Source organism: Oncorhynchus kisutch, linkage group LG8, assembly GCF_002021735.2.
Source record: "Oncorhynchus kisutch isolate 150728-3 linkage group LG8, Okis_V2, whole genome shotgun sequence".
Classification (NCBI taxonomy): Eukaryota; Metazoa; Chordata; class Actinopteri; order Salmoniformes; family Salmonidae; genus Oncorhynchus; species Oncorhynchus kisutch.
Window position 1 is genome coordinate 40,526,672 of NC_034181.2, and position 18,563 is coordinate 40,545,234.

Sequence of the window (18,563 nt, forward strand, 5' to 3'; positions counted from 1 at the left end):
GGGGGCATTGCTCCAACGTAGCGTGTCATCCAGGAGTCAGCCGCACTAGCTTTTGGGTTAAGCAACGCTTTTGGTGGCCACTGATGGCTCGTGACATTCACAGTTTTGTCTTGGCTTGCTCGGTTTGTGCCACTGGGAAGACTTCTAATCGACCCCCAGATGGGTTACTCCAACCGCTGTCGGTCCCTTCGAGACCCTGGTCCCACATCGCGCTAGATTTTGTTACCGCCCTCCCAGGGCAAGACGGTTGTTTTGACCGTGGTGGACCGGTTCTCGAAGGCGGCTCATTTTATTCCCTTGCCTAAATTACCATCTGCCAAGGAGACAGCGGTAACTGTCGTGGATCACGTCTTTCGCTTACATGGCCTGCCGATGGACGTAGTTTCTGACAGGGGGCCCCAATTTGTGTCCAAGTTTTGGCAAGAGTTTTGTAGGTTACTGGGAGCGAGTGTCAGCCTGTCTTCAGGGTTTCATCCCCAGAGCAACGGTCAAACGGAGAGGGCCAACCAAGATTTGGAGAGAGTGTTGCGATGTTTGGTTTCTAAGAATCCCTCTTCCTGGAGTCAACAACTCTCTATGGTTGAGTACGCTCACAATTCGTTGCCAGTGGCAGCCACGGGTCTCTCTCCGTTTGAGTGTAGTTTAGGTTACCAGCCACCTATCTTTCCCAGTACGGAGTCCGAGGTCACTGTTCCCTCCGCTCACGCTTTCATCCAGAGGTGCCGTCACGCATGGAGCAGAGCCCGTGAGACTCTTCTCCGGGTGGGGGCGCGCACCAAGGCTAAGGCCGATCGCCACCGGTCGAAGCCTCCGGTATACGTCGTTGGCCAAAGAGTGTGGCTTTCTACTAAGAACATTCCACTCCGATCCGTTTCGAACAAGCTTGCCCCCAAATTTATCGGCCCGTTCAAAGTCACCAGGATCATTAGTCCGGTGGCGGTCCGGCTCAAGCTTCCTCCGGCGTATAGGAGAATTCATCCTAACTTTCATGTGTCTAAAATAAACCCTGTGTTTCAGGCACGCATTAACCCGCCGGTCCCGGTTCCCCCGCCGCCACGACTTGTTGATGGGGAACCCACCTTTTCTGTCAATCGTATTTTGGACTCTAGCCAAGAGGCGTTCCTAGGGGGGGGGGGGGGGGTATTGTCACGGTTCATGAATCCACTGCCTCTCTCTCTCTCTCTCTCTCTCTCTCATCTCTCTCTCTCTCTCTCTCTCTCTCTCTCTCTCTCTCTCTCTCTCTCTCTCTCTCTCTCTCTCTCTCTCTCTCTCTCTCTCTCTCTCTCTCTCTCTCTCTCTCTCTCTCTCTCTCTCTCTCTCTCTCTCTCTCTCTCTCTCTCTCTCTCTCTCTCTCTCTCTCTCTCTCTCTCTCTCTCTCTCTCTCTCTCTCTCTCTCTCTCTCTCTCTCGTGTTTGTGTGGGCGTGGTTCCCAATCTCGGCCTGATTGTCTGTGCCAGCTGGAATCACTTATCTTCCCTTTATATGTTCTGTAACCAGTGTTTCTTGTTGTCAGATCGTTGTTACTTCTCTGAGGTTGTGTCGTGTGTCCGTGCTCATCTCTCACCGCCCTTGTGTGTATTATCTGCTGTGCTCCCTCCTACCCATCCGGACACACTCCCCTGGATATCTCAGCACGCTATCATCGGAAGATGCCACAATCAGAAAAAGAGGGAAGACAGACCAAGGCCCATACACCTTTCCCCATCCCCATGGGCTGTTACAGTGAAAAACAACTAGCGCAATTATGTAAGCCAAGCTGTTGGGTAAAATCATCTGTTCACAGTTCCTACTGTGCATTATTAGAGTGAATGACTCGTACACCAAAATCAAATACTGAGAAGTGACAGACTTGAGGCAAGATGAATTCACATTGAAATGCCTTGGTTAAAAAAGGTAGTTCAATATTCAAAACACCCTATTGCAAAATGTATTGAAGTCAGTTCCCTACTACTGGAAGCAAACAAAGAACCTTGTAAGGCCTCAACGATTTCCCTTGCTATTTTCAGTCTCCTTTGCTAAATATGGACAGTTTAAACACAGCATTTCATAATCACAAACGGATGCATTGTTGGGTACGTTTCAAAATGTTACTCCTTTATAATTATAATTTGTAGTATGTAATTCAGTTGCCAAGAATGGTAATAACCACCATTTATTCACAAAGCTTGATAACACATTCATTACCACCTCATCCATGACAACAGAGGCTTTCCTTTCCTGTTATTTGTGATGTGTCTCTGTGCACCCAGGTAATAATATGATTGTCTACAATGTCTTCCATTCATGTGTGATTTGAGACCATGAAAAATATCTATTAGCCTGGAGACACAGCGAGAGGTTTCCCTGAGACTGGGCATCATAATTATGCGATATATTGGTTACGACCTTGCTGAAACCTTATCCTAAGTAAGAAGCCAGGCAAAAAAAGGTGTCTGATACAGAAAAGCAAATGAAAGGTGAGAGCTGTTGCCCACTGTGCCCTACTCCTCCTCTCACCTTATGTAAACACAGGTGTGTGTGTGTAGGAGAGGGGGAGGGAGAGCGAGGGAAAGAGAGCGAGAGCCCCAGATACGTCCGGTATAGGCTATTCACATGCTTCCTTCACTGAACCCCACAAGCATAATGTTCTGGCCTAGACCCAGGTATACATTGTACAAAGTGGCACGTAGCCAGTTGGAGAGGGAGAACATTCAAGCATTCACTGCCACGTCATTAGACAAGCCGTATCCAAGCTAACACAGGTGAGAAAGAACGAACTAATACAAACAGAGCGTAGAGTACAACAAATCATGTCCAGGCGAACGTTCACGATCGGATCCTGACTGGTGCTGCACATAGATCTCATTTGTGGGTGATATCCTTAGTTTGGCAGCTTTCTACTTGTAAAAAGGTTAGCCGATGTAGTGGTAACACTTTTTATTAAGGTCTCTTAATGAACCATCGATATAAGAGGTTACTTCCCATTTGTTGATAATTGTTCCTACATTTGTAAAATGTCAATAAGCGATCTCATTTACGCATTTATAAACACTATTTTAATTGAACTGCCTTTTTCAGCATTATTCACATTTTCATTTTGTGAGTACAGATTAGCCTACATACTTTAATAGCTGGTAAAATAGCACTACATCCACTTATGTGTATTTGCTATCCATCATTGCAAATAGGATGAACATTGGGACAAGGTGTAAAATACATTTTAAAGTCAAAAATATTCTTAGAAGTTATATAAAGACAATTTTAACAAGCTGCCTTTTTCGTCAGCATGCTAGGCTAGCTAATGCTAAAGCATCCGGCAGCAACTCACCCCAAAGCTAGGTGTAAGGGGTGTGTGTTGGTGGCAGGGAAGTCAGGCGCAGGAGAACGAACTTGGTATAAACGGAGTTGTTTAACAAATGCTGACAAAACTCCGAAACAACCAAAATGTACAAAATAACAAAGTGGGTACAAAACCCAACACTAAATAGCACAACACATACAAACAAAACAATCCCTGACAAGGACATGAGGGCAAACAGAGGGTTAAATACACAACATGTAATTGAATGTAATTAACATGTAATTGATGAAACCAGGTGTGAAGGAAGACAAGACAAAACCAATGGAAAATTAAAAATGGATCAGTGATGGCTAGAAGGTCGGTGACGTCGACCGCCGAACACCGCCCGGACAAGGAGAGAGACCGACTTTGGCGGAAGTCGTGACACTAGGTGTCACATTTTCATGGAATCTAATGGGCCGCATTAGTATCAGCTAGCCTAGAGACTATTTAGAGATTACTTAGAGACATTTACAAATGTAGGAATAATGATTAATAAATGGTTAAGTAAACTCTTTACATTACTGTTTATAAATAATTCATTAAGGGACCTTAATATATAGTGTTACCAATGTAGCTAGCTAGTTAAGGCTGTGACTCAAAGGCAGATTACAGACATCGCACTACACTTGACTTGAAGAACAAATCTAGATACAGACTACTTTCTATTCCATTCTTTCTTCTGATGCATGTAGCCTAGTAGCTGAACGTTCATGATGCTCAACAGCTGGCCACTGCCTGTCTTCTATAGCTACTATTTGAATTGAAATGGAAAACAAAAAAAACAGCTCACTTTTAGTTATTCAAGTTCCATTTGCTTTCAGCAACCTCCTCTGCAGGGTGCTCAAGGTCAAAGGTCAAGGTCAGAGGCGTCTGTGCTTTTTCATATTAATAATAATCATATTGTATCACTGTATCACTCTGCTCCACTGCAGTTTAAGCGCGGAGCACTGAGGAGCTGAAACGAATGTGGGATCTTGGGGGAAGCGAATGTCAGTAGAGCCTCTCAAGACAGGCAGGTTTTTAATCACCAGGTGGGTATGTGCTCTACTGATAAGGCTGGTGACAGGCCTTTATGAAGATCAGGAGTAAGCGACAGGAGTTGAAATCTCTCCTTCATTCAGACACAGACTTGATTTGATATCTTTGTTTGCGTGACACACGGGTCTCTGCCTTTTATGACACCAATAAAGATAGAGTGAGTCCTCTGATAAATAGACAAAACCGACTAATCACATCTCAAAGAACCCCTGAAGACAGGAGAGGAAAGTAAACCTGTTTCTCTGATCCATTATCGGCCTACTACACCAAGTATGTGGTGCTTAACAATCTGACCTAAAGACATCTGGGAAAGATTGAAATGATTTGATGAAGAAGATGCCGATGATGAGAATATAAATACTGTAGGAGAAACCCTTATTATTGAAGTGATAATCATTTTTTTGTTGTTGTTGCAGTTTTAGCTTATTTTAGACTTCTCTAGGGTGTTGCTGTTTCCTCCATTTTTTTATTTCCAGAATATCTTGTCGAAACATTTTTGAAGAAGGTAGTAATACTAGTAAACACAGATTGTGTCAGTTAGCATTGCATTCAAAACCATGGGTAAAGAGCCGTGTTTGGGATGTCAAAAAATAAACTATAGCTTCCACACACAAAAAATGCACTATACCTTTAAGATGACATGGATTTCTATGCAACAACTCTTCAATGGATTGATTGAACATACCTATAGCTTATTTAGTTAGTAACATAATTAGATGTCACTATGACATTAGAACGTGGCTTAAGAGTCTTGAATGACTGCATTATAACGCATTCTACTTGATGTTAAACATTAACAATAAATGGGTTTAACAACAGCCAATTTCCCTTATGTTTTACAAAAACTCATATGAGTTTGGGCCAATCTGTTGATGAAGGCTCAAATAATAAATGGACCCTATAGGCTAGAGTTCCATGACTGGACCCTATAGGCTAGAGTTCCATGACTGGACCCTATAGCCTAGAGTTCCATGACTGGACCCTATAGGCTAGAGTTCCATGACTGGACCCTATAGGATAGACTTCCATGACTGGACCCTATAGGCTAGAGTTCCATGACTGGACCCTATAGGCTAGACTTCCATGACTGGACCCTTTAGGCTAGAGTTCCATGACTGGACCCTATAAAAAATATTATTTATACTATATAGCCTACCCTAAACCCCTAATTAAGCACTTCATTCTTTCTAAGAATATGGTCAACTTTGAAATAGATATTACACCTTGTCCCAATGTTAATCTTATTTGCAATGATGGATAGCAAATACACATGAGTGGATGTAGTGCTATTTTACCAGCTATTAAACTATGTAGGCTAATCTGTACTCACAAAACGAAAATGTGAATAGTTACTGTAAAAGTAAATAACTGAAAAAAACAACAACAAAAAACATAGCCAATCTAGTCAGAGCGGGCCTATTTTAGCAATGTCAAAAGTTAACTCATAACCAAATAGTTCGTTTTTCTGATTCGATCATTGTTGCATGCTGTCAGGTAACACCCACCTCCTTCTTGACGGTGCACAGTAGCCTCTGACGCATCTCTGCTTCTAAAACATATCAGAAAAGGTGTCATGTCATTTATTTTACCATACGTCTACATCTTCAGCACATGATATACACATAATTTGGTTGTTTTAAACGGTCGTGTTTTCTCTTACCTGCCATTGCTGCTGCTGTTGTTGTTGTTGGCATGGAATCGGGTCCCCTTTGCGTAGCTCCTTCACACAGAGACCATCAGCTCTATGTGGCTATATCGAACCGGAGAGCACTGCTTGAGGCTTTACTCACACCTCTTAAAGCTACAGCAATCACTAAATTCGATTCTTCCTGCTCGGGTCCACAGACTCTTCCCAGAAACACAAAATAAAACTGATACCTGTGAAGAATAAAGTTACTATTTTATACGTTTGCCGAGATTTTTTACATTTTATTTTTTGGATTGTCTAACTCATCAAAGAGACAGTGCCATTTAGGCATAATGTAACCTATTAAATACTGAATAGCCTGAATTTGTCCAAACAGGTACCATATTCTTCACATGGCCTTCTTCTGTAAAGTCAGGAGCATATCATGAACCATTAATTTCCATAATAATTAATCATTCTAATAACTGAGCCCTGTCCTGCAGCAAATTTGGTTACAAACACACGGAAGCTTTCCCTCACCAATAAGATATTTTGCTAAGCAACCCCCTGAAACATATTAGCAGAGCGAATTGAGCTCATCAGTAGATCTGGTGTCCTGGTCTTACAGCTTCCATCTCTGGGGGTACATGGCATCATATACTGTTGGATAAATCTATATTGCTTTTTATAGACATTGATCTGGGCTCACTGGAAAATAATCCACCATTTTCCTGGGGCACTATAAAAAGCAATACAAATCATAAGAACCATTTTGTGTATTCTAAGCTTGAATAACTCTGATGGTCAGGAATCGTTCAAAAAGCTGTGGACAAATATAGTGGTGTGAATAGAATCTGGGAGAGCCAACAAACCTCAAGTCTAGTCTGTCTAGTGGGAATATCCAAGTCCACATATATCCCATATGCCTTCAGGTTGCAGAGTGGGGACACAACATCCTTTAAAATGGATTAGAATTAATGAAATATGTCACAGGGATAGTATTGGTTCATTGGTGAACCAAAATGATGTCGCTTGATGTGTTTGTATAATAAGGAGTTTCCACTTCTATTTGTTTTAGACACAGGGTCAATAGCCTCTCCTTTTATTATTACTCCATCTTGTGGTGAAATGTTGAACCGTAATTCTGAGGGTGGTAGAGTACTTGGCTAGTAGAGTACTTGGCTAGTAGGGCTATGTAGCCTACCATATCTAGCACCCCTGATGGAGACATGGATTACCCCAGAGAACACTGCTACTCCAGCTGCTCTCTGTTCATCTGGCTACATGTTCTCTCATTGTCCAAGAGCATCTGGGGTGGCAGGGTAGCCTAGTGGTTGGAGTGGTGAGCTACCAACCGAAAGGTTGCTAGATCAAATCCCCAAGCTGACAAGGTACAGATCTGTTGTTCTGCCCCTGAGCAAGGCAGTTAACCCACTGTTCCTAGGCCATCAATGAAAATAAGAATGTGTTCTTAACTGACTTGCCTAGTTAAATAAAGATATAAAAATCTGTGTGGCACAGGTCTACTATTTCTCCTAAGTGAAGATGGTCTCTTGTCTCCCTCACTCACCTGTCCTAATTTGAATTCCATGCTGTCACTGTCACTTGTTCACTCAAGCTTAACATTGTTGTCATCTATCGCCGTCTTAATCCTCCTCCCCCTCCTTCATCCTTCTCTGCGCACAACTTTGTTAACCACTTTGAAAAAAAGGTTGACGACATCCTCACCTCATTTACTCAGCCTATCGAGTCCACTGGTCCCACTCACACAGAACTACCCTACGCCTTGACCTTTTTCTCCCGTCTCTCTCTAGATTAAATCCTGTGACTAGCGATGTCCGGCCACCCGACAACCTGCCCCCCTCTACCCCATCCCCTCCTCCATTCTCCAGACAATATCTAGAGACCTACTCGCATTTCACACTTCCCTCATCAACTCAACCCTGACGACTGGCTGCGTCCCCTCTGACTTTCAAGATGGCCAGCTGCTCCTCAAGAAACCATCACTTGACTCTGACGTCAAAGACTACACACCGGTACCCCTTCTTTCTTTATAAAACACTTGAGCGTGCTGTCTCTGACCAACTCTCTTGTTCTCTCTCAGAGCGATCTTTGTGACCCTAACCAGTCTGGCTTCAAGATGAGTCATTCAACCGAGACTGCTCTCCTTTTTCTCTACACCAAGTCACCTCACTCCATTATATCCTCACATGGTCTTTCCTAAGATTGCTATGCGGATGACACTCAACCTTTTTTCTCCTCCCCCCTTCTGACACCCAGGTGGCAACACGGATCTCTGCATGCCTGGCAGACATCTCAGCTTGGATGTCGGCCCACCACCTCAAGCTCAACGTTGACAAGAAGGAGCTGCTATTCCTCAACTCCATAATGTCCCCTTCCCAGAGTGCAAAGAGCCTTGGCGTGACCCAGGAAAACCACCTGTCGTTCTCTGCAAACATAAAAGCAGTGACTTGCTCTTGCAGGTTCATGCTCCACAACAGTGGTTCCTAAACCTTTTATAGTCCCGTACCCCTTCAAACATTCAAACTCCAACTGCATACCCCCTCTAGCACCAGGTTTTGTTAAATCCAGTGATGTATAAGGTTAGAGTCCTTTGTTTTGTTTGTTCTCTATTATAGGGGTTCAAGTCCCCTATTAAAAGGTTAGAGTCCTTTCTTGTTGTGAAACCTTCTTGTTGCATAGAAGTGAGTTGCTAGTTGAGAAGCAATGTTTTTTACACGTGTGGTTAATGTAAGCCTTCAACAAGCTTTTTGAAGTGAACACAGGTTTTATGGGTAGCCAGGCCCTACAGAAACAATTTGTGTTCTAGAAGAGGTTTGAGTCCTCAAATAAGAGGATATATTTTGAGGTTAGATAAATATCCAAACATAGAGATATATACTATACAACGTTTGAAGTTAATATAATGCCATTGTTAAGTGAGAATACCAATCTGGAAAAGGGCGGAACAGCTCCTCCGGATGTGAGCATGACAAATATTTCAAATTCACTCTCTGGTGATGTGAAGAACCATTTCACAGTAGAGAAGTGTAGGCAAGAGATAATAAATACATATTCCGTCATTGTTGACAAAGATGGAACATGGAATCTGTCTGTCTGGCATGGAATCTGCCTGAAAAATACAGAGAACGTCTAATTCCTTGACGAAGACACGGTGGTCTTTAACTGTATTATCCGAAGTAAGAAAAGGGGATGCGAAAATATTTGAGGAGAATCATGACAGGATATTGCAGAGAGAATAATAAAGTTTGAAAGCTCTTGAAAGAAGAGATTCACACCCAACTCACTCAGGTGCTTCGCTTTATCACATTTGACATTGTCCGTAAGCTTGAGTTCATTTGCACACAAAAAAAATCATACAATTACATGCAAGGGTCGTAAAACCAGACTTGGCTCCAACATGTGGAGGACCCTTTGTTCCTTCAATCCACCCTCAGGCTGAGTTGCGCAAGGATGATCGGGTTTCAAGCATCTGGTCAGCACTGCCTGGCTTTGAGTCAACAGATACTGACAGCGGTGATGAACGATGTCTTGGGCCAATCAGAACACTGGCTGTTAAAGGTGGCAAAGACAAACCCACCGGTGACAGTAATCACACGTAAATCAGCATCTCCAAAACAGTTGGATGAATGGTTGAAAACCTTGAAACATCCCCGAGAAGTGGGTATTAAAACGTTGGACCATTTGAATCGTTACAAGAATCTCTACAATCTACATCCTTATGATGGGTTACAGTTACTTTGTTTGGAACAACCGTGAACATGGTGTACTTGAAGAAAAGGTTTAAAGAGCTGTGGATGGTGAAGAGCAAGATGTGGCCAATGGATGGAGAGCCATACATGTTTTCCTTAAGGGTCTGACCAAAGAAACCACCAATTGGGGAGAGATAACCAAATGTATTCAAAATCCGAATGAAGCGTTTGTTGAATTTGAAGAAAGGTTTAGAGCAGAGGTGGTTAGACACAGTGGGTTACCTGACATGGAAGATGAAGATACACTCAAGTCCTCCAAAAATGGGGCAAATACTCATCAGCTGATGCTATCCATGCATGATGGTTTGCAAAAAACTTTTGTTTCCACAACTAATGACTGAGAGAGACAAAACTATGGCGACATCATCGACAGACTGTCACGACTGGACAGAGACGTCAATCAACGTAATAAACCTGCTGATATCAGATTTGTGCAGGTTCCGAGTGAAACCAACAACATTATTAGTTCAGTAGAAGAGAAACCTGGTGTATGTCATTATTGCAGGATTTCTGGTCACTGGCAACGAGAATGTCGGGGCGAAAAAATGTGATTTTATGAGAAGTGGCCAGGAGTAGCAGGGTCCGCCTATGGGAAAATGGAATCCTGACAACAGCCCCAATGACACAATGCTGATGCAGAAATTTAAGAAGCTCTCTCCGGCTCAGCAGCAGAGTTTGATGAAAACTGTCGTGGAAATTCAGTACTGACAGAGACTTGGGTCATTTCTTCAAACAATAATCTTTATTTAATATTGTTTAATTATTGCAATAATGAGACCATCAGCCCACCAGTCTTGGCTGACTGTTAGGCTGAGAGTCTGAATCATACAGACAATGCACAGTTCATATATAGCTGATAACAAGATTGCTTAGTCAGTCATTTCTAACCTTCCCATAAGCCACCTTGGTTATCTACACAGGATGGTGTTTTACTTAGTTTCCCAGATGCCAGGAAGATGAGACACTGAGGCGTTGTTCTACTCCTCTCTACCCCAGTTACAACCACCCTACATCCTGTCACTGGAAAGCCATCTTTTAGGTTATCATCAACTTCAATGTCCTCAATACCCAGACTGGCTGCAGTGTGCTAGAGTGGACACCATACAACTCAGCATTAGCAGGACATAAATATCTCACTTTGTAGGTAAATAGTTGTTACATATCCAACAAATAAGGTGAACACATAAGTGGGGCTGTGAACACATAAGTGGGGCTGCAAATGTTGCGAATTGCAACATTTGCATGGAAAACAACACCAAGGGACCAGTGGAAGTTCAGACACGGCGAGTGCCTGCCCCACCAGGACCCTTCAGACGTCTTCAGGTGTGATCACATCACGCTGCCCAAATGTAAAGGACACAAAGATGTGCTGGTCGTTGTTGATCGTTTCTCACGATTGGTTGAAGCCTACCCTACTAAGAAAGGAATATCACAACACACAGCTAAAATTCTGATTCGAGAAATCATTCCCTTCCGGGAACAATTAGATTCCAACCAAGGCACTCATTTCACAGGGAAAGTGTGTCAGCAGGTAGCTTGTCTTCTGAACATAGACCGGCAACTACTCAATCGAGTGGACAGGTAGAATGCATAAATCAAGTTTTGAAAGAGAGAGTTTCAAAGCTGCATCAAGGAGGGATGGCATGGCCAGATGCACTGACTACGGTATTATGTAGTATACGGGCAACACATAACAAAAACACAGGGTTGAATCCGTTTGAGGTCGTCACAGGTCGACCCATGTCACTACCAGGTACGTTAAGATTTGAGAAAAGCAGATGTTCACTTTATGAGTGACACAAACCTTAACTATTGCATACAACTCTCTATTGCAGTAGAGGAAGCAGAAAGACAAGTGAAAGAGGCGTGGGGATTAACTCCCGAGGGGGGACATGATGTAGTACCAGGACAGTGGGGGATGGTGAAAAAAATAAATATTTAACAGACACATTGGGGTTAAAATGGGAAGGTTTTGCTCAAAACGAGGTCAGCAGTAAAAGTCCAGGGAAAATCATGATGGATACATGTCACTCATTGCAAGGTTGTCCATGTTGATGACAAAGTGGATCCTGGAGAATAAAGAACTGATTGATTAGCAATTGGGGGTCAATCTTGGGTGAAGAAGCATAATAAGATGATGAGAACTTCTATGCTTCTATGTTGTGCTCCGCAGTCATCATATTAGGGATGTCGAGGTGAAATGTCCAACTTTTTCCAGGAAATCGGGACATGGTTTCTTAGGGAAATCTATGTGAAATATCAATTTCTCTTGAAAACAGGACATGTTACTTTCACTTTTTTGTTTCCTTCATTACAGGTTATGAGAATCTACAGTCTGAAGCTGAAACAATACCCTTCGATTCAAGGACACTACCTGAAACTATACAAGATCACCGGTGAAGTGAATTCCTCACTACCGGCGGGCTGTCGGAACATCTTTTCTCATAGTTATCTATGTGGGACTGATACCAGTGTGGAAGAGCTGGTCACTTTTGAAGGACTTTTGAATGATTACCTTGCCAATAGGACAATTGAATTTTTTTCCCTCCTAATACAGGATGTGGTAGGAATCGTTAGGGACATCATCATTACACCTGTTAAATCTGTTTCTTATTGCAACAGCAAGTGGAATATGCCATTTGTGTTTTACAGAAATGCAAGGTGTTTTATTGTGAATACTGCTATTGTTTTTTTATCATTTCTATTTTTTCATGTTTTTTCATGTTTTCTGAAGTATATTTATCTTTTAATTGGTCTAGGGGAGAGTGTAAGAATAAGTTGAAGATAAATGCACAATGCAGAGTATGAGAGGTCAAGAGGACGAGAGTCAACAGAGTACTAACGATCAATGGAAATCGTGTTTTTCTGTAATAGGGGATTAATGCAGAGACATGGGAGGAATTTGTCTATATATTGAGTGTGAAATAGGATACTTGTTATTTGGCCATTGGCCTGGTTTTATTGCAAGGAATTATAGTTGGTCAACCACAGGCTAAGCCTGGGTTATAAAACTACATGCTGTCCCTTTGTTCTGTGGAGAGAACCACAGGAGAGAATCACCAGAGAGCATCCCTGAGGACCGGGGAGAATGACCATCTACTTCCAAGCATGATTTGTCCTATTTGAATAAACCTATTTTCCTCCTCCTGATTTGTTTTGGGGTCTGTGTTGTTAAAGAATAACATCAACTGGTAATAATTGCATAATGCAGGAAATACACAAGAGTTCAGGGGCCTTGCTTTAACAAACATTTTCACTGTAGTGTCCAAAATGTCTTTCAAGCTGTCAGTCTTCCCCTTGGCAGCAAGAGCCCCTCGGTGGATGCTGAAGTAGTGTACCCAAGTAGCTTGGGAGCAACTTCTTGCACCCGCAACTACTTACCACTCTGCTATGTCTTCCTGTCATGGCTTTTGCACAATCAGTACAGATACCAACACATCTTGACCACCAAAGTCCATTTGATGTCACAAAGCTGTCCAGTACTTAAAAAATATCCTCTCCTGTTGTCGTGGTTTGCAGAAGAGGATTTCTGCCTTAATTGATCCCCCATAAACATAACGGGCATATACCAGGAGCTGTGCCAGGCCCGCCACGTCTGTTGACTCATCCAGCTGTAATACATAGAATTCACTGGCTTGTATGCGAAGCAGTAATCGTTTCAAAACATCTCTTGCCATGTCACTGATGCGTCATGAAACGTTTTGTTTGATGAAGGCGATTGTCTGTATAGTTTTTTGGGCCTTTTCCCTCAGCATTGTCCCAGCCATATCCGCGGCAGCAGGAAGAATTAAGCCCTCCACAATAGTATGGGGCTTGCCTGTCCTAGCCACTCGGTAGCTCACCATATAAGACGCTTCTAGCCACTTATTATTAATGATATCTGTTGCTTTTATACATGTCTAACTACTAGAAAGTCATCTTAATTCTCCCTCAAAAAACTTCTGTGCCTTATTTTTAAAATTGGCATGTTTTGTTTCTAAATGTCTGCGCAAGAGTGAAGGATTTCATCAAGTTGTGAGTACCTTTGCACATATAACACACTGTGCCTGAAGAAAGGCACTACTCACAATATAAGTGAACCCCTAATCAATGTAGTTCTCATCATATTTGCTCCTCTTCGGTGGTCCAACGTCCATGTCTGTTGTTTGGTGCTTTCCTGGGTAAGGGGGCAGTAGCTCTTCGGTTGCATCAGATTCACAACTGTCAGCGTCCATGCTATCTGGGGTAACAACAAATGTAGAATTACTGACGCTAGCATTGGATGTGCTCGTGGAAGCAGAACAACTTGTGTCGTCGACAGGTGCAGTACTTCTGGTAGTAGCAGTACTACCAGTAGAAACCAGTTTAAACCATTAATCAATTTTCGGGCAAACGGAATGAGAAGCAGCTATGTTTGGCTACATACTGCCAGTTAGTGGAATTCCTGCAAGAGAGTAATGGTTAATTATTTGACTAGGCTACCTATATTTGACATTGTGTTGTTATTTTAACACTAGTAGGTTTTTAAAAAATGGCAGTGAAACGAGGATACTCAGGCGAGATACAAAACTCATGTGTATAGCCCCATTGGAAAATCTAAATGGGCTGTTTGAAAATGTGAATTAAAAAAATTTCAAAATTAAATACCTTTTTTAAAAATGTGAATCACATTTGTATTTGTTGTACCCCCGATGGCATTACGCGTAACCCAGTTTGGGAATACCTGCTCTACAACATCCGTAGAGTACGACCTTTCCTCACACAGGAAGCGGCACAGGTCCTCATCCATGCACCTGTCACCTCCCATCTGGACTACTGCACATTTCTTTTGGCTCCCAACTTGTGGCATCAAACTCCTGCAACCTGTCCTGAATGTCGCAGGGTGACTGATGCTCAACCTTCCCAAGTTCTCCCATGTCACCCTGATCATCAGCACACTCCACTGGCTTCCAGTCGAAGCTCACATCCACTACAAGACCATGGTGCTTGCCTAGGGAGCAGCAAGGCGAACTGACCCTGCCTATCGTCAGGCTATGCTCAAACCATACACCCCAACCCGAGCACTCCATTCTACCGCCTCTGGTCTCTTGGCCATCCCACCCACACTGGAGGTTAGCTCCCGCTCAGCCCAGTCAAAGCTCTTCTCGGTCCTGGCACCCCAATGTTGGAACTTGCTACCCCCTGATGCCTGGACAGCGGAGTCCTTTCCCATCTTCAGAAAACATCTGAAAGCATACCTCATCAAAGAATATGTTAAAGAAGACATCTCAGTCAAAACAATTGATAATTGCCCTTGTCTTTTCCTACTAGAACTAACTTGCTGATAACTTCTTTATTGAGTAAAAAACATACCAACTACAACTGTGATATGTGGTTGTCTCACCTAGTCATCATAAGATGAATGTTCTAACTGTAAATCACTCTGGATGAAGCGTCTGTTAAATGACTATGTAAATGTACTGTAAATCTAACACATTGAAATGAAAAACAATCATTTCACGCTCTGATGAAGGCTGACACCATGCCGAAGCGTGTTGACGTTTGTTTGTGATGTTTTGCTGCAGATAAGCCTACAGTACATAGATTGATTCCTAAAACATGATTCATTCTGCATTTACTTAAGATCAACTGCTTTTGTAGGCTACAGCATTGTCTGTACACAAAGGGCACAAATGTGTTTTTTCTAAAAACAAAATTGGAAACTTTTGATTGGTGAAATCCTGAGACTTGCAGGGTTCACATTGTCCATTAGATGGTGATAGTTCCATTTCAAATTATTTATTCAGATGCCAAAGGGAGCTTTTTTCTAGACCAAAATGGATGCAAATCCTGAGGGCATGTACTGTAATTAATGCAAAAGTCATTATAAAGTCATCACAATTATTTCCTTCTGCATCATTTTAGGTGCCACCAACATTTTACAACATTTTCTTCCATTTGGTGACCTCATATATAATTTACTGACATCATGGTGAGTGAAACTCTATGTTTGGGATTGTCTAAGGATGAGGACCCGTAGTACAGTAGATGTGCTGGGTGTGGACTTGACCAAACCCTCGTTGGTGCAGCCCATTGGAATGTGAGCAGCTTGGGTTCCCTCTGGCCCCTGGCTGCAGATGGGTGGCCCTGGGGGGCCAACCTGTCAGCTAGATCAGGTGGTGAAAGGGCAGACAGGTAATGCAGGATGACAGAGGAGGAAGTGGACATTGCTTAGCAGGGTCAGACACCAGCCTCCTACTCCTACATTGTGGGCCTTGACCATCATTTTCTCTCATTGCCCTTCCTTACTCTCTGATGCCTGTCAAAACACCAACGATCAGACACATGCTTGACATCATGACATGTAGACATGTTCACATACTAGTTTTGAAGAGGGTCATAAAGTGGTCAGCTGAAATAAACCAGAGGAAAAGTGATACTGTCTGAGATTTTGTAACCCTCGTCTCTGGAGAGCCTGACACTCTTTGCCATCTCCTATGGATGTCTTTATTAGATAACTGTGAAACTGAGAGTGTGGAATAGCAATACTCCTACATTCTCATTTCACAAATCGAATAGTCATTGAAGGGCTCTTGTCAAAGTAGCTACGCTGGCGGTGCCATTTAATGCCTCTTCCTAGACTATAATATTACTTTTTATTATAATTCCTCTTCTCAGCCTCGGGCCATTTAATACCCCCACTGAAATGCTATCAGAAATCATAAAAACATGAATGATTCTGCATTTACTTAAGATCAGCTGCTTTTGTAGGCTTACAGCATTGTCTTTGCACTATGGGAAGTATGTTGTTTTCTAAAACAATTAGCTAGTTTATGTAATTTGGAACATTTTGAGTAGTGAAATCCTGAGACGTTTTAATAAAATTTTTAAGAAACAACTTGCAAGGTTCACATTGTCCATTAGATGGTGATAGTGTCATTAGAAATGATTTCTTCAGGTGCCAAAGTAAGCTTTTTTTCTAGACCAAAATGGATGCAAATCCTGAGTGCATGTACTGTAATGAATGTAAAAGTCATTCTAAAGTCATCTCAATTGTTTCCTTATGCATCATTTTAGGTGCCACCACTACTTTACAGCAGTTTCTTCCGTTTGGTGACCTCATATATAATTTACTGACATCATGGTAAGTGAAACTCTATGTTTGGGATTGTCTAAGGATGAGGACCGGTAATACAGTAGATGTGCTGGGTGTGGACTTGACCAAACCCTCGTTGGTGCAGCCCATTGGAATGTGAGCAGCTTGGGTTCCCTCTGGCCCCTGGCTGCAGATGGGGGGCCCTGGGGGGCCAACCTGTCAGCTAGATCAGGTGGTGAAAGGGCAGACAGGTAATGCAGGATGACAGAGGAGGAAGTGGACATTGCTTAGCAGGGCCAGACACAGGCCTCTTATTCCTATGCTGTGGGCCTTGACCATCATTCTCCCTCATTGCCCTTCCGCCCTCTCAGGATGTTTGATTCCCCCCACGCTCCCACTGAAGCTTGGGGTTTTTACTTTCTTGATGCCTGTCAAAACACCACCGATCAGACACATGCTTGACATCATGACATGTAGACATGTTCACATACTAGTTTTGAAGAGGGTCATAAAGTGGTCAGCTGAAATAAACCAGAGGAAAAGTGATACTGTCTGAGATTTTGTAACCCTCGTCTCTGGAGAGCCTGACACTCTTTGCCATCTCCTATGGATGTCTTTATTAGATAACTAGGAAACTGAGAGTGTGGAATAGCAATACTCCTACATTCTCATTTCACAAATCAAATTGTCGTTGAAGGCCTTCTGTCAAAGTAGATATGCTGGCGGTGCCATTTAATACCTCTTTGTAGCCTAGTAATATTATTTTTATTGTTAATAGCTCTTCTCAGCCTCGGTGCCGTCCCCGTCCCCGTCCCTATGTGATGTTTAAAAAGGATTTGGACAGTGCTCTTTTTCCACTGATTTCTGATGAATGTTATGATAATGAGAGTTATTATCATGTTGTTATTGTGAATGATCATTGTCGACCGACAGCACAAACTCTGCATTGTACTTTTAACACTGGGATTCCCTTCCTGGGATGACTCACTCATTACTGTTATTTTAGATAATGTAGTGAGCTTAATTCCATGCCAGGACTTCTGCCTGACTACACTGTGTACCCAGTTCCTATCCACTTACTCATGGATGGCAGGCCCATCGATATTCACATCATCACAGCGCTCACGCCAGCGCAATACAAAAAGCACAACAGGGTTGTTGTATTCATTCAGGCACACAATTCAGGCACACACACACAAAATAAAATGTTTTGCAATGTCCATTTTCTTGTGTTTGGTGCCTAATTCCCTTTAAACTCATAGGAATGACTTTGCCAAATGACGCCATCACCTGCCTGTAATCCACTATAAACCGAGGTGGACTATAGCACCAGTAGATGGCTGGAAATTTCAAGACAAGACACAAGGGTATTCTTCTGAGTCAGAACGGATGTGTTCACAGGAGAATGTTCCAAAAAGAAATCAGCGCTTCTGGTGCATAGGAGAAAAAAATGAGGACGGGGACACAAAAGAAGAACAAGACCAGTAACAACACGTGCAAAAAAATGAGGAGAAAAAAACAACAACGGTGCATATCCATATCGCTCGGACTGTGGGCGTGGAGATGTCAGTGACAGCTCCCCTGAGATACGAGTGCAAGGCCGCCATCTTGCACACGTCCGTGTGTGATCAGAGTCGACAGTCTCTAATGGACACCAGGGCATGTGCAGGAAGGCCCTGTCAGTCCGATGTTCTTTTGCCCTTTTGTGCCAACGCAGATTGACAGGCTTGTATGTAGAAGATTGCCAGT

General features: G+C 42.8%; 1 protein-coding gene across 2 annotated transcripts in view; it reads right to left on the bottom strand.

Moving 5' to 3' along the window:
• The window catches only part of sgsm1a (small G protein signaling modulator 1a), an 83,178-nt gene extending 77,049 nt beyond the window's left edge, over positions 1–6,129 (bottom strand). The window contains exons 1-2 of one of the 2 annotated variants that reach the window (XM_020489556.2): positions 6,021–6,126; positions 5,866–5,909 (exon numbers count right to left, since the gene is read on the bottom strand). In XM_020489556.2, coding sequence (XP_020345145.2) covers positions 5,866–5,909; positions 6,021–6,054 — 78 coding nt within the window. In that variant the 5' untranslated portion in view covers positions 6,055–6,126. Of the gene's footprint in view, positions 1–5,865; positions 5,910–6,020 lie in introns of both variants that reach the window. The other variant, XM_031830361.1, reaches the window with a different exon arrangement.
• Positions 6,130–18,563: the final 12,434 nt, after the last annotated feature.